Source organism: Hypanus sabinus, chromosome 5 (assembly GCF_030144855.1).
Source record: "Hypanus sabinus isolate sHypSab1 chromosome 5, sHypSab1.hap1, whole genome shotgun sequence".
NCBI lineage: Eukaryota > Metazoa > Chordata > Chondrichthyes > Myliobatiformes > Dasyatidae > Hypanus > Hypanus sabinus.
Window position 1 is genome coordinate 36,091,821 of NC_082710.1, and position 22,224 is coordinate 36,114,044.

A 22,224-nucleotide genomic window follows, 5' to 3' on the forward strand; every position below is an offset into this window, starting at 1 on the left:
GCCTGAGTGAACTCTTTGAGGGTATAACAAAACACATTGATGAAGGTAGAGCAGTGGATGTAGTGTATATGGATTTCAGTAAGGCATTTGATAAGGCTCCCTTTGCAAGGCTCCTTCAGAAAGTAAGGTGGCATGAGATACAAGGAGACCTTGCTTTGTGCATCCAGATTTGGGTTGCCAGCAGAAGGCAAAGGGTGGTTGTAGATGGTTCATAATCTGCATGGAGGTCGGTGACCAGTGGAGTTCTGCAGGGATCTGTTTGGGGACCCCTCCTCTTTGTGATTTTTATAAGTGACCTGGATGAAGAAGTAGAAGTTTGTAAATTTGCTGGTGACAAAGGTTGGGGTTGTTGTGGATAGTCTGGAGGGTTGTCAGAAGTTACAAGCCGGACATCGATAGGATGCAGAACTAGGCTGAGAAGTAGCAGATGAACTTCAACCCGGATAAGTGTGGAGTGGTTCATTTTGGTAGATATGGTTCAATTCGAAGACAGATTATAATATAAATGGTAGGACACATGGCAGTATGAGAATCTGAGAGGTTTTGTGGTCTGTGTCAATAGGACACTCAAAGTTGCTATGCAGGTTGACAGTGTTGTTAAGAAGGCATAAGGTGTGCATTGGCCTTCATCAACCGTTGGACTGAGTTCAAGAGCCAAGAGGTAATGTTACAGCTATATAGGACCCTGATCAAAACCCACTTGGAGTATTTTGCTCAGTTCTGGTCACCTCACTACAGGAAGGATGTTGATACTATAGAGAGAGTGCAGTGGAGATCTACAGAATGTTGCCTGGATTGGAGGGAATACGTTATGAGAACAGGTTGAGTGTGCTTGTTGTCAAGGAACAATGGAGGATGAGAGGTGACCTGATAGAGGTGTATAAGATGATGAGAGGCATTGATCGTGTGGATAGCCAGAGGCTATATCCCAGGGCTGAAATAGTTAAAATGAGGGGGCATAGTTTTAAGGGGCTAGGAAATAGGTACTGAGGGAATGTCAGGAGTAAGTTTTTCACACAGTGGTGGGTGCGTGGAATGCACGGCCAGCAGCAGTGATGGAAGTGGATACAATGGGGTCTTTTAAGAGCCTCTTAGATAGCTACATGTAGCTTAGCAAAATAGAGGGCTATGCACTAGAGAAATTCTAGGCAGTTTCAAGAGTAGGTTACATGGTCAGCACAACTTTGTGGGCCGAAGGGCCTGTAATGTGCTATAAACTTCTATGTTCTATATTAGGATAGTTGATATCCCCCTTTCAGTCCTCTGGATTTTGCATATCTCTGCAATTAGTCTGCAAATTTGCTCCTCTATATCCTACCCAAGGAATGTTGACCTATAGATCGGTTACATAATTGCCTCTAGTTTGACTTTTGATCATTGTAGACCTCTCCAACACTGCAATACTTTCTCACATCAACCGTACCATTGCCCCTCCTTCCCTTTTTATTTTTCTTTAATGTATTCAGAAATGTTCAGATCCTTTTCCGGGAATTAAAGTGAAGTTCCTGTTAACATTCCATATGGTTAAATGCTTCTGCGGCCCAATAACCTTGCTGAACTTGCCTTTTGAGTTTGCATACTGTAAACAGTCAGTCATCTTCCTTGTACTCTCTCAGGCATTTTGTAGAACCAGGCTAGTTCTTGTTTTGGCACTGATTATCTCTCCCAGACCTTTTGGCACCTTCCTCCTCTTTAGTGCTGCCATCCTATCCCATCCCCATTCTGAGCCTCTCTTCATTCCCCTGCTGCCCCTCAGCTCACACCAACCTCCTGCATGGTTGTTGATTCCAGTTTTGTTGAGGTATAATTGATCTGGCCTGTGTAATACCCACGGCTATTTTGTGAAAAATATGGCATCTAATTTGCAAACATCTGGTATGCTCCAAAAGTAAAAACAGATCATCTGGTCTTCATAACATTGAGTAAAGAATAAATATTGGCCAGTAAAACTCCTCGACTCTGACAAAGTGCCATTTCTCCCCACCCCTCCGCCCAAAATTTAACCTGACAGGGCAGATGAGCTTCCAGATAGAAGCTACCAGACTACTTCATCACTGTAGTGGGATGCCAGCAGCACGTGTGTTTTTATTTGTGCTTAGCCCTTCGGAGTGGTACTAAACTACAAACTGCTGACTTGAGTATGAGAGTTCTTGGCTCAATCGTGGGGAAAGCTGGGGGTGGTGGGGGGGTGTCTCGTTTTCAGTGGTACTGAAGCGTATGTAAAATTCAAAGGTGAAGCTTCAATTTTAATGATCTGTTGCCATTTTTGTTGTGCAGTTGCCAGAGTTAATGACAGCAATCGTGTAGTATTTGCATACATATGACTGCTATTATGCTTAAGTTGCAGTAAGTCCTGGCTCCGTGCCAGGGTACAGCGAAGGTATTGGCCAGCTTGATATTGTTAGCTATTCAGGCAGGCAAGGAGCTTGTTTCAACATTGCCCATGAACTGAGAGCATCAAGGTTATGTAATGATTGGCTTGAGGGGAAAAAAAGAACGTGACAGTCCTCTCCTTATTTTTTTTAATATTTATGTCAGCAGTGAAATTTATAAGATTACAGAAATGCGAAGCAAGGTGTCAAATATGCCAGGATTCAAATGCAGCACATCTCTGAAATGTTGCAAAGTTGATCTATTTATACTGAACTTGTACAATTTTATTGATTTCTTTAAGTGAAATACTCGAATGCAATGATGGGTAAATGATACTTTTCCAATTATTTTGTGAAGGAGGCATAATGGACTGGGTACAAATTCTAACTGGAATTCTGCTGATTTTACAATCTGAAAGCAATAGGTAGAGCAAGTGATCTCACAACAAACTGATCAAACAAATTCTGTGGTCCAATTCCAAATTGTACTTGATATTTAAGCTATTTTCAGGTGGTTTAAGAATGTTCCCATGCTCAGTGGTGGTGAACCTTGGGTTCAAAGCTCTGGGTCACCATTGACCAGACAGTCAACCATATTATCTACATAATACCATTGCTGCAAGAGCAGATCAGAAGCTGGGTCTCCTGTAGTGAATGACACATTCTAACACATTCCACCATGTCAGCTTCTCTCCATGTGCATGGCTGAGCACAGCTCTAGCAACACTGAAGAAGCTTGACATTATCCAGGGCAAAGGAGTTAATTTGGTTAGTACCACATCAACCACACTAAAAATTAATTTCATCCACCACCACATCTGCAATGTGACTAATCTAAATAGTGCATTACAATTACTCAGCTTGGCTACTTCAAAAGCAACTCCCAAACTTGCAGTCTCAACCACCAAGAAAGACAGCGCAGAAGTCCATGAGTAGAACCATCATTGACCCAGGTTCTCCTTCAAATTTCCCACCCTCCTGATTTGCAAATATAGTTCATTTTTTTTCCATTATCACTGATTCTAAGTCCAGGAGGGCTCTGTATTCGGTGTTGGTCTTTTTTTTAAAAATGGGAATCTCTCGTTTGTTTTTTGGCTGCCTGTTAAGCAGAAGAATCTCAAGGTTGTGTAATATATGCATACTCTGATAATGTACTTTGAACTTTGATAGCAATCTTTGCAAGAAGATCTGCAGTGGGTCAAGAAGGCAACTCATGTAAATTGGGTCAAGGCCTCCAGGTTAATTCAACTTCTGAGGCCTCAAAAACATGAATGCACTTCGAGCCTTGAAGGGAGGTAGTAAACTTTAAAGGCCAAATCAATTGATTTTCCATTAAAATTCTTCCATGGAGCTCATTCAAGAGTTGCACTGTTAATTTCCGGACATGTAACACGGTGACGGTGATTCAACAGGAAGTGTTGTAACCTTAAAGCTCATGCAAAATAACTTGGCTTAGGTCTTTGCATACTTTGCATATTTTCTCTGTAACTGTGTTGGGTTCCTCAAGTCCTGAAGATGCTCTGATAGATTACTTGATTCTTCAAATATAACTAAAACAATCAAGTGGAAGTTGAGGGAGAGAGGCACACTGTGAAATGGTTTTTCATTTTCAATCTTTTTTATTGATTTTAAAAAATTATGAATAGATGCAAATTAGAGCAGAAGTTATATCAAATACATAATGCAATAAGTGTACAAACAACAAAAAGGATATACACTGTCAAAATCATGTATAATATAATATTAGGCTAGTATATATAAACAGAGAACCACAAATCTTGACAATTCATACAAAAAAAAACTGGAAATTCTCTATAAGATTGTGAAATGATGAGGAATTACTCTAGGGCAGGGGTTCCCAGTCTAGGGTCCATAGACCGCTTGCTGAAGGGTATTGGTCCATGCCATAAAGGTTGGAAATCCCTGCTCTAGTGTGACAGCTTGGACCTGATGGGCCAAAGAACTACATCTTGTACTCAATGAATTGTACTGTAAGATGTAGAGGCACTCAAACATTACATACTGTGGCACGCACTTGGTACATGATAACAGGAGAGAAAAGCTCGGTTAGCTCAACAGCAATTTTTATTGCGACGTACACAAAAATAGACCGGGTGCTATGGCCTGGGGAGTGTACCCACTCAGTCACGTATAGATGGGGGAGGTGATTATTACACACCCCTGTTACAGTCAAGGTGACCCACACAAACACACACATGCAAGTAACTGTATAATTCGAGCGAAAATACAACGAGAATGAACTTGAACTTCCCACCATAATCCCACCGAAGCATTTTAACACAAGAACAATAAACAGTGCTAGTCGTTAGGAATGCCGGGGCAGGCTGCTGACCACTCCCTTCTGGAGCACCATAATATTGATTCAAACAACCACATGTTCATTTTCTTTTGGAAGTTGAGCCTGCTTTTCACACAGTAACTAATCTTTCTCTTTTCCTACCAGAATAGCTCTTTCATATTTGTAGGTAAATTCCTTTTGCTGATGCAGTTAGCACAGTGTCCTTTCACCTCTTGCCCTTGAACTTCAGTTATAATGAAAGGATGGAATAAAAACCCTCTGTCATTGATGTTCAGAAGTGAGGCAGAGTTGTTTTGATCAACTGTATTAGCCAAGTCCAGCTGTCATATTGACTGCAGCAGCAATTCACATACAATTGTTATTTTCATGGTGGAGATGTTTATTTTTGTCATATCTGATTTGTCATCTTTAATCTGTAATGATTTAATTTTTCAGTCATTTTGTCGATACTGTATTTTATCACAGAAATGAATCATGATTTACTTTTCAACTTTCATAGAATTTTCAGCTTCAATATAAATGCTTTATCAGCAAATAAAGTATGTTCATGCACTAATGTTACAGATTAATAGCGAATGTATTTTAAGCTTATCAGCTGGTGGAAGTACAGCTTGAACGTGGGGAGGGGGGGTGTGTTGGTGGTATGGGGTTGATGCAGTGATGGCCTGGAAGGAATGTCTGCATTAATTTGGTGTGAAGGAGCTTCATTTTGCATCAGCTTGATTGAATATATTGATTGTCATTTTGTTATAGATTTTGACTGTATGAGTTTCGATGCTCTCTGGGATGAAGGCTGGCAGTGTCAGGACAATGCACCTTGGCTCTGTGATGGCCATAAACACTCTTCTGTCAGAAATAAGATGCACACTAGACAATATATTTCACTAACAACACCCAAGTTGCTTCTCTGTTAAAGCAGAACCAGTAACTTAGCCACCCACAGGCCTAGCTGTCGCTTCCATTATCCATGCTTTGTCCCACACACTAAATATAGGCCAGATTCATTATTTTATTATGTATTCTTTGACAATTTCTGATTATTTGTCTGAGATGTCTGAAGATTTTCTACTTGGGAATAAGCTACTTTAAATCGTCCTCAAAATGGGGAACATTTAGTGCATCTATATTGGTCCAAATAATGCTCAACCTGATTTGCATTTGATTTCCCAATTACAAATCCCCATAGTCACACTAACCTTTTGCTGGTCTAATTAAAGCAAAATTCTTTGTGGTCCTAGCTGTAGTCTTCAAGTGGAAATCAGGACTTCAGCAGCAGAACACTGGTGAAAATGCCTTTGGCTGTATGAGGTGTCAAGTTATTCCTAAATAACTGATACCCAGTGATGTTTAAAATAGTTAAAAAAAAGACCAAATAATTGCATAGTTTTGCACTTTGACAATTTTAAACTGTGAATATTAATCAAAATAAAATCCTTGGCTTTTATTTCCCTTCCTTATCCAGGTTTAGGGTATTAGTTAAATAGGGTGTACAAGATGTGTGTTGGCAATAGCTGTTGTGAAGCTGAGGATCTGGTTATGTGTGTTTAACTCTTTGGGTGACGTGGAGCCATTCCCCATCTCTGTTCCAGAGACGGTGCAGAAGCTCTGCATCTGACTTCTAGCGAATTCTGAAATTCCGCCCTTAGTGCACTGAGTCAGGAATGCACTGATTCGCATGCATCTCCTCAGCAGTGGGTTTTGTCTGAGCCATGGCAAAGATAAGTTTACTTGAGGCCAATATATTCGGTAAACAAGTCTCTTCTAATCATACCTAGGTCGCACTGCACCCTGTCATTCCTACCAGGAGCAGTGCTGCCCACCTGCTGGATTATCTGTTCTGCCAATATATTTAATACTTCCAATACTGATAGTGTTTGGATGTTGTGGGGGGGGGGGGGTGGGGGGTTGTATGACCATCTCAAATACTGCAAATCATCTGATTGAACAAGTCCTTAATGCTTGCTCATCCTTCAGATGTGTGCAGTGACAGAAGTGGTAGTAAATAATGATGAGCATTTTACCAAATACTATTTTCCTTCTGCTTTTTTTTTCCAGTTTTCTAACTCTGCACCCTGTACAAATAGTAATTGGTGATGGAATCTCATTGAGTTTCTGACTTGCTCCTTCTCACTGCTCTGCAGTGCGGTTTATTCAGAGCGCAAGTGATGTTTATCTTTCACAGACACAGGAAATGCTGGAAGGATTTGACAAATCAGGGAGCACTTATAGTGAGAATGCAAGTGCTGATATTTAAAGTCTGCACAAAGCTTTATTAAGCCCTGCTCTCATCAGCCAAAACTGATGATATTCCAGGATCGTCACTGAATGTCAAGAAAATTCAAGTCTTTATTACACTACAAACACCTTAATCTCAATAAGAAAGAGCCTGAAATGATCGGGTTTCTTTTCCTCCAAGGCCAGGCTGACTAAACTCATGTCATCCTTTAAATCTACTTTCTACTTCAGACATACAATATCAGCCCTGATTTTCCTTTCTGTCTTCCATGTTGGCTGAGTCTTGGTTTATTTTCCTAGGCAGTTACCTTCCCTCCTTCATATCCACCACCCTCACCTGTCTAGTCAGCCAGCCTTCATCTCAATCTCTGCAACCTCTCTCTAATTGTACATCGCCATCCTCTGCAAAATTTGTGCCAACTTGTTCTGGAAGTTCGTGTCTGAATCTCATCAGTTTCCTGCACCTTTATATAATACTGAAACTGAAAAATCACATCAACATTATTTTGAGATATGTGACTTTAAGAATGTAAAATTGCACTTTCCCATCATTGACGTTTATTTTATTGAGATACGGCACGGAGTAGGCCGAACCAGCCAGCAAACCCTGTTTTAATCTAGCCTAATCATGAGACAATTTAAATAACCAATTAACCTAATAATTGGTACACCTTTGGACTGTGGGAGGAAATCCAAGAACCCAGAGGAAAGCCCCCTCATTCCACAGGGAAGGACGTACAGACTCCTCCCCATGGAATGTGGACTTGAGTTCCATCCTGAGCTGTAATAGTGTCACACTCACTGCTCCTCTATCATGGTGCCACTGCGGTTTCTGAAACATTTGGTATAGCTGCAAACACCACACTCTTCCAAGATTCAACTGCAGAGACCAGCACTGGCCTCCTGTTTGTCAATGCATGTGTAACTGGAGCAACCCTTGCAAGCATTTCAAGTTCAGTTACAATTAAACTGTATTCAGTTATGAATATAGCCAAACGAAACGGCTGAGGTGCCAACAGTCATACACAGCACAAGGCACATATAGAACAGATAAGATAACAAGAACATATAAGATGGTAGTAAAATAATCACAGAAAAGAAGTCAACAAGTCCAGAGATGTTGCAGCAGTCTGGCTTCTCTTCTGCCGAGCACACACTGGAGGGCAGCACCAACCCCTGCGTGTATGCTGCGCCACACCGCCTCCGGCACTCGAGTGAAGTGGCTCGACTCTGCCTCTGGCTGTCCTGGGTCAGCAACATGACTTGAGGCATAGACCTCTCTGTCTGCCAATAGACCAGTGAATCAGACTCGCAGCATTCCACATCAACAGTGTCCAACGGGGTCTTGCGCTCAAGAAAAGCAGCTAAGACAACCGTTCACTGTTAGACCGCACGCTGCTTTGGCGCACTGACTCCTCAAACGCCCCTCTTACATGGGCAGCAGCATGATTTGCAGCAAGTCCCGCTCCTTCAGTTTCACTGTCAGAGAGCAACTTGCTGACGGGGCAGACCTGTGGTACTTCAAATTCTTCATGTCCAGCTGGGTCTTGCAATCATAAAAACAAGTTTAAAAAATGATGATAACACCTTTGCCCCCATAGAAGTCACTGCATCTACGTGCACTGCCATCTTATCAGTTTGGTTTTACCTTCCTATTTGTAGATATTTGTGGTATCCTCTAGCAATTTACCTTTGGTACTCACCTATTTGTCTCATTTCTCCATCCCTGTGGAATAATCCTCGTCAAATGCTGTTTGTTTTCTAGATGCAGGCACTATGCCAGTTTGAAATTCGTCAGTTTCACTCTATTGTGCTACTGACTTTCCATTACAGAATTCTAAAATTCTGGAAATAAGATCTTTTTAATTGTATTGCTATTGAACTCCATTATTTTATATAAGAAAATGGTGGCTAAGTTATTGGATTATACTAAGACACGAGAACAGAATTAGGCCGTTCAGCCCATTGAGTCTATCAATCTCTGCCTTAGATACACCAAACGATACAGCCTCCTTGCCCCTCTGTGGCGTAACTCCTCAGATTTTTCACTTGCTGGCTGAACAAATTTCCTCCATTTCAGATTTAAATTAACTTCACATTATTTTTAGACTGTACCCTTGGATCCAAGGCACTCCTGCAAATAGAAACCTCTCTACATCTGCTCTATCCAGCACTTTCAATAATCAGCAGGATTAGATGAGAATCTACCTGCTCCAATCCTTCTGAACTCCATCGAGTGCAGGCCCAGAGAATTCAAATGTTCCTTATTGTGCTGAAGGAAGGTGTGTTTGCTCCAGAAAAATGATGAGGACATTTGGCAGAAAATAAGTTATTCTTCTATGCTACGCTTTTGCCTAAAAGGCTGCTTATCCAGTCAATGTGATTATTACTTATTTATTTCAAATCCAAATTTGCTTAGTTCCTGGCATTGTAAGCTCTGAATAGAAAGCACAACACTCTCAATGCAACTGATTAAAAGAGCATCTTGCTACAATATTTTTCTTTTCTCAGGGACGTAGAGGATTGGGTTCCATTTACGTGTGGGCTTCTGGAAATGGTGGCCGAAGCCGAGATCACTGTTCCTGCGATGGTTATACCAACAGTATCTACACCATTTCTATCAGTAGCACAGCTGAAAGTGGAAAGAAGCCTTGGTACCTGGAGGAATGCTCATCAACACTCGCAACAACCTACAGCAGTGGAGAATCTTATGACAGGAAAATTGTAAGTGAAAACTTCCCTTCTCATCACTTCCTTAAATTGTTAAATGGAGAATTGATGTTCCCCGTTTCCACCAATAATACTACCTTTGCTTGCCATCAGGAAGCAATTTATTGAGAAAAGAATCAAGAGAACTTGAGAATTTAGCTTCAGACATTTGACTAAGAGAGTACATTGGTGCGCGCACAGGCACTCAAATGAAAGAGAGTTCCACATTATGCCTGGTCTCAGCACTCTGAATTTGGTGCTGCACTGCATCTTGGTTGCTGCAGGGTAGTGCAGCCCGAGATCTGAACATGGACTCTTTGTAATTAATGGCAATGGTATCGTTGAGCTAAACCATTAGCTCTATCTCTGAGCTGCTGAGTTTCTAGCATTTCTATTTTTAGTTCAGATATGATGTCTTCCTTTCATTGATTTGAGATTGGACCTGGGCTTTTCATTTGAGACCAGTCTGTGTTGGGTAGCAAACACTAGATTGGAGAGCCTGGGACATTATTGGACTGTTGGATTATTGGATTGTGTAGTAAACTAGATGAATAAATTGGTGCAATAAAAGAACATGAGTGACAGAGTAATCAACAGCATAGTGCAGAAATATCCAGTTTTATTGTAAGTGAGAAAGTCTGACCTGCTGAATTCCTCCAGCATCTCGTGTGTGTTGCTTCAGTTTTGTGTGTTTGGGCTTCTAAAGAGCTATTCATTAAACCTCCTGTTTGCTACTTACTGCTTTATACTTGTTATGCAATTTTAATAGCTATTAATACATGTTTGTTCTGACAACCCATTAAGTAAATAAAATCTGCTGTCATTGTTCATTTTGGAATGGTCTTTGATGTTACCTTTGAAGTACAGTGTGAGTGAACTGTTACTATACAATACTGTACATCAATTTTAAATAGTGATGTATTGGTTAGTTTAGTAATGGTTGCAATCTATTTAGTCTAGTAGTAGTTGCAAACTATTTATTAAAAATATATATCAGTCCAAAAAATGAGCAAGAGCTGATGAGAGCCTAATTAATATTGTTGATTTTGTGTAGTGATAACAGCTGTTGTCAGAAGTAAGTCTGAGTTAAAATGAGCAATTTCTTAGGAATGGCAGAAAGACTATTTTTCTTTAATTCTCCCTTTGCTGATTATCTTCCTGAACTATACTTTGGCAAGAAATTAATGCATGTTGACCCATATTACTCTCTTGACAATCACTCAATTGGCTAAAATTGTGAGGGGTTTGGATGTTGGTCATGCGGTTGCAAATCTGGCATTCTCTGCAAATTTCCAGGAATTGAAGATTTATCTCCTATGCGGGTGGGTGGTAAATGGCAACGTTCTCTTAAAACAAACAGTTTTCTATTTCCGAAAGTTTTTACATACATAGAAGTTACAGTAATGGAAGGAGATGGAAAATGATGTTTGATTGTGGTTCTGAATGTCCAGTAAACCCAGGTGACTTTTCTGTAATGTAGAAGTGATGAAGCTCACTGTGAAGTCCTGTTTGCTCATATTGAGGCAGCCAACAGGCAAATCAAAGCTTACAACTTTTCTTCAGGGCTTGTTCATTTACAACAAATAGCCTTCAAAGAGAACAATTTTAAAGTTACTTTGTGTGTATTTTTTTAAAAATCTTTCTCAGTGCACTTAATCAAGCCTGTTTCAGACACTAGTATGCTACCAGATTTCTTGGCTAGTGTGAATGAGAACTTTCTTGAGATGATCCCAGCAGGTTATTGCTAATGAACTTTGTCCACCAATGCTGAGTGTTATTGGCACACATTTTGAGTGATTATTAGTGCACATCTTTGTGGGAACTAGGCTCAGTTGTAGAGATGATAATTCAGCAAAGTTCACTTGGAACGCCATCCTTACTTAGCACAGTGTGAAACCCCACAGCAAACACTTTTTGTGGCGATGCCTTCGTTTGTGCAATTTCTCCACTGCTCTGACTTACATTGAATCTTTCTTCACTATCACATCTGATGGGTTTAATAAGATCTGTGCAACAGACCTGTTCAGCATCTACATTATTTTAAAGATGAATAATTCAAATTTAGTGTTTGTGTAGTTTGAGGTCTTTGAAAGACCTTGTCAAAAATTTCAGTCTTTGTAACTGAGCCAGTATACAATCTAATCCTTTGGAAAAGGTTATCTTCTGCAAACATTTTCCGTAGCCACCGATGCATCTTTTTTTTTTGGCTTCGGCTTTTTTCCTGTCCCATCTCCTCATTTAAAGGTATTGAGTCACTACTCTCTAAATGGTCTACCAATCGGCCCGAAGATCTGCCTACTGAAATCAATGAAATGGAAACTTGGCAGTGTAGCTGCTGAGATTTCTTTGGTTCCAAAAATAACAGGAGGAATGGGGTGCTGCATACGTCAACATCATTAGAGTAATCTGTTATGCTGTTGAGGGATGCTACTGACTGAGTGGGACAAATGAAATGTATTTGTAAATCTGAACTAAGGATCAGGTACACTGCAGGCCAGTGTGCACATGAAAAGAAATCTGACCAGATTTTTTTTGTTGTTGCGAATAAAGCAGTGCTGACAAGAATATAGTGCAGCTCAAGCATTTTATTTTTATATTTTACTATCTTTTGCATTTGCTGTTTTGCTGTAATTTTCTTTGCCCTTTGTACTTTATAAATGCCTTCTTAATTGTAATCAGATGCAAAACTAATAAATCTTCAGAAAATATTACAAGTTTTGCCTTCTGTATTGAGAAACATTCAGTTGCAGAAATGTAACACAATGGCTTGCCTTTCAGCCCATCTTGTCATTCCTGACCTTTGAGGGAGCTCCCCAATTTTTTTTTGTTTGGTACATATATACAACCCCCTTAAGAGTTGTTATTGAAACTGTTTCCACCACCATTTCAGATAGGGTGCATTTTGCCAAGCCTATTACAAAACATTCTCCTCATCCTCCCTCTGGTTATTTGGCCAGTTACCATAAATCTGTTTTCTTTGGTTGCTATCCTTTGCAATAGCTTCTCTTTACTTAAGCCATCAAATAAGTTTAAACACTTATTAAACTGCTAATAATCAATTTTTTTCCCTCAAAAGACGACAAATGCAGTATTTTTATGCACCTGAAGCCCTGCATCCCTTTGATGTTTTCGTGAAGTTTTTTCTGTATTCCCTCCAAGGTCTTCACATAATGATTCATGCAGCTTAGATTTGTGTTGGAAATGGTTGATGAGGAAACCAACTAATTGCAACTTCATCTGCACTAAAATTGAAGCCCATACTGGGTGCTGTATGTAAACAAGTGGAATGTCTAGCATAAAAGTACCAACCACGACAAGGCACAAGAGTGATCTTGATCAAAAAACAAAACACTAAATTGAGAAGGCTATAAACAGAATTAAGCAACTACATAACCAATGGCTCCATGCCAGGTTTAGTAGTTCTGTCACGTTCAGTATTAGTTATTTAACAATATTGCCCCATCTTGCATGTTAAGCAGTGGTGGATCCAACTACAAGAAATAACTTGCATACTTGCAAAATCTAGTCAGTGATATCTAAAGGTTCTGCAACTGGGGATTCAATATCTAGCCAGTAAGGTTATTATACAGTGGTGACTTGCAATCTATTATGCATGCACCTTTGCATGTTTGAGTGGCTGCGCCTCTGCAGTACTCTTGTGTGTTTATTTATCGAGATACTGCAAGGCATAAGCCCTTCTGGCCCTTTAAACCACGTCACCCAGCGATTCCCAATTTAATTCTAGACACTTCATCAGACAACTTACAATTAACCTGCCAGTGGGTATTGTGGTAGCTTCTATTTTACAAAAAGATCACTCGACAACTTGATGGCCAAAAGACCATCTTTATCTGGGACAGCAGATGATATTTACAATACAGAGGCTTCCAGGTACCTCATGCGGCCTGGGTGGAGGAACTATATACAATGCATACTGGGAGTAAAAAGAGCGGAAGTAAAGACCCTGCCAACCCCGGATCCCACCTCTTGCTACCAACAGCTTTCCGATTACTATTAACTTACTTTTAATAATACTCACATTACAACAATTCTCCCCCTTTAAAATCCACCATTCCCCAAACATAGAAGAACTGGGACATAAAAACAGTGGAATCATTAAAATCAGGTTACCAATACAGAAACACACCTTTTTAAAAAAAATCTATGGCAAATTCAACATTCAATCTAACAACAAAAGAAACTATCCAATCAAAGATTCAGTCTGTCAGGAGGTTTGCGAGGACGCTGTGATCTACGCACTATCCCCGGTGACACAGCAGGCACCGCTGGTGAGGATGTTTTGGGTGGATCTGGTATTGGGGACACGAGAGGGGTCTGTTTGTCCGCGTGAGAATGTCCATCCTCTTCAGGGGACTCTACCCCCTCTGCCAGTGTCTCTCCCTCTAGCAAAGTCACTGGTGGACATGCTTCCCCGGTAGTCTGTCTCGCCATTGGAAACTCCGTGGAACTGTCTACCTCTGAGCCGGAATCATGACGCAGGCACACATGGTCCTGATGTCTGCAGAAAACACGCCCATCAGTCAGCTTAACAACATAGGAGACTGGACCACTCTGCTTAAGAATAACACCAGGTAGCATTTGCTGATTGTTTCTCACATAGACATTGTCATCTGGTTGTAACTGTCTGTCTTGCGCATGTTGATCATGTCGCTCCTTCTGCTTTTCCTGCTTTCTCTCCACTTTTACCTTCGAGTCCAGGTGCAGCAGGTCCAATCTTGACTTAGGCCTACACCCCATCAGTATCTCTGCTGGAGTGCGTGCAGTCGTAGTCTGTGGAGTGAGACGGTATTTAAACAGGAAATGTGAAAGCCGGGTACTGAGAGTCCTGTCATCCACTTCAGGCCTTCCTTCACTGTCTGAACAGCCTGCTCAGCCAGACCATTTGAGGCTGGGTGGAAAGGGGCCGTCCGAATGCGATGAATGCCAATCTGCCGCATGAGCTCACCAAACAGCTCACTGGTGAACGTCAGGCCATTATCAGTGACCAGAGTGTCAGGCAACCCGTGGACTGCAAGCACTTGCCTGAGTTTGTCTATGGTTGAGGGGGCTGTGATGTTGCTCATGATGTGAGCTTCGATCCATTTGGAATGCACATCTACCATTACAAGAAACATCGGTCCCATAAAGGGGCCAGCAATGTCCAAATGTAGCCTAGACCAGGGGTAGACTGGCCACTCCCATGGGTGCAAAGGAGCCAGTGGTGGCATGTTCTGATTGGTCTGACATTGCGTGCATGATTTTACCTTGTTCTCCAGATCCTGATCCATTCTTGGCCACCAGATGTAGGATCTTGCAAGGCCTTTCATTCGAGACACCCCTGGGTGAGTCTCATGGATTTCCTCCACAATCTGTGAACCGCCGGGGGGAGGCACGATGACCTTTGTCCCCCAGAGAATGCAACCATCCAGCAGACTCAGTTCAGTCTTGTGTTTGGCATAAAGTCTCAGTTCCTCTGGGCCAACCTTGTAAACGAAAAGTCTTGACTTGAGACAGGACTGGGTCCCTCTCTGTCCATTGCTTGATCTGGGATGCCTTTGCAGGTGTCTCGGACAGCCTCTCCAATGAAAACACAGTCTCTGGAGGCACATGTGTAGTAACAAGCGTCTCAGGTAAAGGTAGTCGCCTCAGCGCATCGATGTTTGCATTATCCCCACCCGCTCTGTGCATGATAGTATACTGTTAGGCTGACAATGTGAGAGACTCCATAGGGCGAAGCGTCGCATGAAGGGTGATCTCCTTGACTGGGTCATAGTGAATGAGCAACTTCACTGAGTGCAGGAGTTCTTTCACTTTCTTGAAAGCTGTTCTTCACCCCACCATCACTTAGTGTCATTGTGAAGCAGCTTATACAGTGGGGCCAAAACCTTTAATAGGTCAGGAAGAAACTTGCCATAATAATTCACCATGCCCAAAAATGATCTGAGTTCGGTGACACCCTTGGGGCTTGGGGCCTCCTTGATAGCTCTCACTTTGTCCTCCACTGGGCAAAGCCCCTCAGCTGTGATCTTGTGTCCCAGGTAGGCCACACTCGGAGCCAGGAACACACATTTTCCGCGTTTCAACCGCAGCCCTGCATCTGAGAGTCTCTGTTCTAAATTAGCCAGATGCTCCCCCGCCGTGGCTCCCATGATCAAAATATCGTCAAGATACACTGCTACATGCGGAATCCCCTGCAGCAAAGAGTCCATTGTCCTTTGGAAAATGGCGGGGCTAGACGCCACTCCAAACATCAAGCAATTGTATTTGAATAAACCCTTGTGTGTATTGATGGTGACATACTCCTTTGAATCCTCGTCGAGCAGCAGCTGTTGGTAGGCGTGGCTCATGTCCAGCTTTGTGAACAGCTTACCCCCTGACAGGGTCGCAAACAGGTCATCCACCCGTGGCAATGGGTACTCCTCCAGCTTAGAGACCTGATTCACCGTAAGCTTGTAGACCCCACAAATCCTCACCGTTTTATCCGCCTTCCAAACTGGAACAATAGGAGCCGCCCACCTTGAAAACTGGACGGGCTCAATGATGCCCAGCCCCTGTAAACGTTCCAGCTCCGCCTCAACTTTGCCTTTCATGGCATAGGGCACTGACCTGGGCTTAAAAAAACGTGGTGTGGCCTCAGGGTCGACGTAGAGTTTCACGGTCACGCCCTTCAGTGTACCCAGCTCGCCCCTGAAAACGTTACTATACCACTGCAGAATGTCCTCTGTCATGCGTGCATACTTAATTTCATGCCAGTTGAGCCGGATTTTGCGAAGCTAATCACGGCCCAGAAGACCGGGCCCACTGCCCTTAGCTATCACCAGCCTGGCTTCAGCCTTCTGGCCCCCGGCCGAAATATCCACATATAACACCCCTAAATGAGGTGTGGGCTGCCCCGTATAGGTCCTGAGTTGGAGCTTAGATGGTCTGATGGGAGGCAGGTTGGATCCCCATGTCCTCCTGTAGGTCTCTTCACTAATGACCGATGCAGTAGCCCCTGAATCAACCTCGAACTTAATGTCCTTGCCCTTGACAGTGACTGTGGCATAATATGGTTCAGGTGGTCCCTCATCCGTTTCCACCCCAGACATGTTGTAGGCACACGCTGCCTCCTTGTCTGCTTCTCCTAGGTCAGGGGTCAGCAACCTTTACCACTGAAAGAGCCACTTGGACCCGTTTCCCACAGAAAAGAAAACACTGGGAGCCGCAAAACCCGTTTGACATTTAAAATGAAATAACACTGCATACAACGTTTTTTTTGCCTTTATGCTATGTATAAACAAACTATAATGTGTTGCATTTATGAAATTGATGAACTCCTGCAGAGAAAACGAAATTACATTTCTGCATGCAACAAAAACATTTTGAACTCCGAAAAAAAGACGTTGGGTTGAAAGTTACTTTTAAGTAAAATACTCAATGTCTATTTGAGTCCTTCTTGTATTTATGAAAAACGCCGAACTTAAATTTTCCGCCAGCAGCAAACCAAAAATAACATCAGCCAGCTGTCAGCCTGAAAAATAAAAGGACTATTTCACTGAACAATGAAAAAATATGAATATACATAAAATAATAGGCAATTAAAATATTTATCATACTTGGTTAATGGGATTTCTGCTCCTGGACCTCAGCGCACAGCGTCTGCACATCAGGGCTGTATGACGTCACCTTCATCTTTACACAGGATCGCAAGCTGTCATCTGTGAGGCGTGCGCGATGTTTGTTTTTAATAAAGTTCATGTTGGAGAACACCTGCTCACTTACATATGTGGATCCAAAGATCGACAGGACTCAAAGCGCATACTTTTTAATGTTTACATAAATGTCGGGCATAGCATTCCATGTTTCGAACACAAGTTTGTCCGGTTTTGGAAGGTTTTCAATATCACTCCATTTGTGTTTCTGAGCAAGAACGGCCTTCTGACGGGCAACATCTTCAAGGTCTGCTGTCAAGCGTCTAAACTTGGACACCCATATGTCTTTGTCGGCTATGTCGGCCAGTTCCATCTCAAGATCAGGTTGACTCACACCTGCCAATGCAGTCGTATTCAGTAGGGAAGGATCGATGCTTAAGGGAGTGACCGGGAAGGATAATGTGTTTTTTTCCTCTCTGAACTCACAGAAGCGTTTCCCAAACGATGTTTGCATTGCGATGATTGCAGAATGTAAATACTCCGAAATTATCATGTCGTGACCTTGTTTGAACTCTCTCAAATTGGGGAAGTGAGACAAAGTGCCTTTCTGTAAATCTCTGGCAAGCAACGTCAACTTGCGCTCGAATGCCAAAACATCCTCCAACATGTGCAGGGCTGTGCGTCCTTTCCCCTGAAGAGCTGTGTTCAGCGTGTTCAGGTGCGCTGTCATGTCTACCATGAAGTGTAGCTTTTCCAGCCACTCTGGCTGTTCCAGCTCAGGAAAGGTGGGCCCTTTGCTGCCCAGGAAAGTTTTCACTTCTTCCAGACACGCGACAAAGCGTTTCAGCACCTTCCGTCTGGACAGCCAGCGATAAAAACACGTTGTAGCGGTGTCAGTAAACTGCAGTCAAAGATAGCTTTATTCGAACTAAACAGCCTTGCTTTTCAGCCTCCCTCAACCCAGCCCCCCTGGACGCAGATGCTGCAAAAGACGCGTACTCACAAACCCCCGTAGGCTATCTCCCTTAGCCGGAATGCTGGCTAATTGTGAGCCGTTTCGGATAAGATCACCATAATCTTCAAATTTAGAATTACATTTCAAAAGCTAACAAACTAACATAAAATACATTTTAATTAAATACTGACCAATTATTTCCCAAAGCCACAGGGAACCGCAGCACAGAGGTGAAAGAGCCACAAATGGCTCGGGAGCCGCAGGTTGCCGACCCCCGTCCTAGGTGGTGTGAGGCTGCCTGAGTCTGTTGAGCTTTCCCCTGCCCAGGCTCAACCTCACCCTTTATGCTCCTGCACTTTATAACGAAATGTCCCTTCTTGCTACAAGCATGGCAGACAGTATCTTTGAATTTACAAACATTTGCATAGTGTGTTCCTCCATACCGAAAACATTCCACCCACTTTTCCTGTTTACTAGTCTCCCTCCTGACCTGGAGCACTGACGTTGACTGCGACCTCCCCATATCCTTTCTACATATCCTTGGCATTATTAGCAGCCAACTCTATGCCCTGAGCAATCTCTAGGGCCGTCTTGAAAGTCAACGGCGGGGTTTCCCCCAACAAGTGGCGTTGTACGGCATCATTATTAATGCCCCATACTAATCTATCATGGAGCATGTCATCCAACACGGGTCCGAAAGTGCAGTGCTCCCACAGCTGCCGAAGCCCGACCACTAAATCACCCACAGGCTGACCTGGCTTCTGGACGTGGCTGTGAAACTTGAACTGTTGAACTATCACTGAAGGCTTCGGATTGTGGTGGTTCCCCACGAGCTTGACCAGTTCGTCGTATGGCATTTCTCCCAGTTTCCGCAGTGTAGCTAAGTTCCGTATCAGCTTATACGTCTTTGCCCCACACACACCCAGGAGAATAGAGCACCTCTTAGCCTCCTCAGTAATTCCATTAGCACAGAAAAAGCGGCCCAGCCTGTCCTCGTACTCCGGCCACTCCCCAATTTGCTCATCGAACACACCGACCATTCCAAACGTAGCCAGAGCTCCTGTTCGAAAATGGGGCCGACTGTCCACAAAACCAGTTTACCTCGTCGCCAAAAGTATGTGGTAACTTCCACTTTACAAAAAGACCACTCGACAACTTGATGGCCAAAAGAGCATCTTTATCTGGGACAGCAGATGATATTTACAATACAGAGGCTTCCAGGTACCTCATGCGGCCTGGGTGGAGGAACTATATACAATGCATACTGGGAGTGAAAAGAGCGGAAGTAAAGACCCCGCCAACCCCGGTAGTATTAACTTACTTTTAATAATACTCACATTACAACAGGTATGTTCTTTGGACTGTGGAAGGAACTGGAACACCCGGAGGAAAGCACAGACACCTTACAGGCAGCGGTGGGAATTGAACCTGTATCGCCTGTACTCTAAAGCATTGTGCTAACCGTGCCATCCCATTTAAAGCGGTGTGCAGTGTCTTATACAGGCCGCATGCCTGATATGGGATGAGAACCAGTGCTCGACATGATATTACGTGATTGGGAGACGGTGAGAGGATGAATATAAAGGGAATATTTCATATTGTAGAAAAATTGTGATACGGGGGATAAAAGATAATATTTGTCCCATTTCTCTGAGGGCTGTAAATCTTTGAAATCCACCAAAGGGCTATGAATGCCAAGTGTTTAAGGTCTAAGAGAGAGTTAAGGGATATAGCTTACCTGGAGAAGTGGATTTAAAGTTGCAATCAGATTGATTATGAACTTGTAAATTGGCAGAGCAAGTTCCAGTGGCTAAGAGGTCCATTCCTATTTCTATTTATAACTTCCTGAAGAAGGGTCTCGGTCCAAAACACCAATCGCCTATTCATTTCTATAGATGCTACCTGACCTCCAGCATTTTGTGTGTGACCAGCATCTACAGACTTTCTCGTGTTTCTGATTTAGATGTTTGTGTGAGCCCTGAAAAAGAACCAGGCTGGGTCTATTTATGGCCGAACCATGTTTTCCTTCCTCCCTTCAGCCACTGCTACTGGTTTCAGCAATACAGATTATGTCAGTTTTTCATTTAAAACATTTTTTAAAAAGGCCATACTCTATGCCCATTTATCAATTTCTTGCTGGGAGGATTCAGCAAACCTGTTTCAAGTGACATAGACCTGCCCCTGTCTGCACAGAATCAAAATCTGACAAATAGTGGAAATGGTAGAATGAAACTGAAAATATAGAAAATAATTGGGTAGGGTAACATCTGGGGCAGAGAGCAATGGTTAATGGCTTTTTATCATACTTGTCCACATCAAACCCTTGTATTCCCCAATATTATACTTGCTTTCCTCTGCATCTGAGTAGATTGTGCTGTTATGTTGCTTTTTAATCCGTCTATTTATTTTTGTTTTCTCTATTCCTTAATGAGTGTGAACAGTTTTTCGGGTATCTCCCTATCACTTTCTTAGCCAAGTTAATTCCATGAATTTAGGTTTTGTATGTTTCGTTATATCTGTTGTCATTGAACTTGTGAATATGGGTGTGGGAGAGTGGACTTGCTCTGTGTAATTATGCAACTTGTAAAGGACAGAAAGTATTTTGTTTATGCCAACAGTGCAAGCCACGTTTGTATGTCCCAATTGGATCGGAATTAATTGAAGCTGCATTTAAAGGCTGAGCAAGCTAGGGCTTTCTCTCTTTGGTGCAAAGAAGGATAAGAGGTGACTTGATAGGGTTGTACAGCCAGCATCTTTTTCCCAGGTTGGAAATTACTAATAAAAGAGGACATAATTTTAAGGTGACTGGAGGGAAGTGGGGTGGGGGGGAGGGGTAGATCTCGTATGTTTTTTTACACAGTGTGGAAAGCACTACCAGAGATGGTGGTAGAGGCAGATGCATTGGGATAGGCAATTAGATGGAAAGAAAGTGAGGCCTATGTGGGAGGGAGATGCTAGGTTATTCTTGGGGTAGATTAAAGGGTTGGCTCAACTTTGTGGGCTGAAGGTCCTGTACTATTCTGTCTTACATTGTTATTGATGTATCATTCAGTACAAAAACAAGCCCTTTAGGTTCCTACACCATATCAAACGTGGCAGCTGTCTCTTAATTCCATTTAGCAGCACTTCGTCCATAGCTTTTATGCCTTGATAATTGAAATGTAAGTGTGGATACTCCTTGAATGATGTGAAAGTGCAGTGCATTCCAAAATTCCAACTACCCTTTCCAGATCCCCACTCTTGCCCCCTTACCCATAAACTCTGCCCTTTATTCCTAGATACCTCTGCTTTGAGGAGAAGTTTCCTATCATGCACCTACCTATGCCTGTCGTAATTTTGGACAGATCTGTACTCCAAGGCAAACTGACCCAGGCCATCCACCTTCTCGGAAGTGACGCATCTCTCTCGTTTCAGATCACCACTGATCTCAGGCAGCGATGTACGGATAGCCACACGGGAACCTCTGCATCAGCACCGATGGCCGCAGGAATCATAGCACTGGCCCTGGAAGCAAAGTAAGCTGCAACTCATCGTGTGATGGTTTATGTTAAATGTTTCCGAATGCAAGCTGACACACACAGCTAATTGGATAAATTTTAAGCACCTACATCTTAATAATTTCTTTAAGACCTACGGTGTTATGTCGTGCTTAAAGTATTTTCATAAGCTGGTTTCAGAATGGTATTGGCTGACTTCATTCAGGTTACACAGGTACGTTCATTTTGGTTACTGCTGTGCAAAAAAAACCTAAACATTTTGCCAATTAGGTCTCTACCATGTAGCATTTGCTTCCTTGTTAAGGAAGGAAACTATCTGGAAGCTAGTATGGAAGTTAATGGATCAATTTTGCTTCAGCGATTTGTGTATTTACTAAGCAGGACCTGTGTATTTAATTTGATCTGCTGGGCATCAGTCCAATGTAACAGGTAAATAGGGCCAAGTTCTCGAAATGGACTGAAAAGCTCACTATTTCTCTCAGTTCATTCAAAGGAGCTGCCTTTT

General features: G+C 42.5%; 1 protein-coding gene across 3 annotated transcripts in view; it reads left to right on the plus strand.

The window, feature by feature from the left end:
* Positions 1 to 22,224, plus strand: part of pcsk5b (proprotein convertase subtilisin/kexin type 5b) — a 319,262-nt gene that overhangs the window by 114,043 nt on the left and 182,995 nt on the right. For all 3 annotated transcript variants that reach the window (XM_059969732.1, XM_059969734.1, XM_059969733.1), the window contains exons 8-9: positions 9,439 to 9,651; positions 21,637 to 21,737. In XM_059969732.1, the coding sequence (XP_059825715.1) occupies positions 9,439 to 9,651; positions 21,637 to 21,737 (314 nt within the window). The remainder of the gene's footprint in view (positions 1 to 9,438; positions 9,652 to 21,636; positions 21,738 to 22,224) is intronic.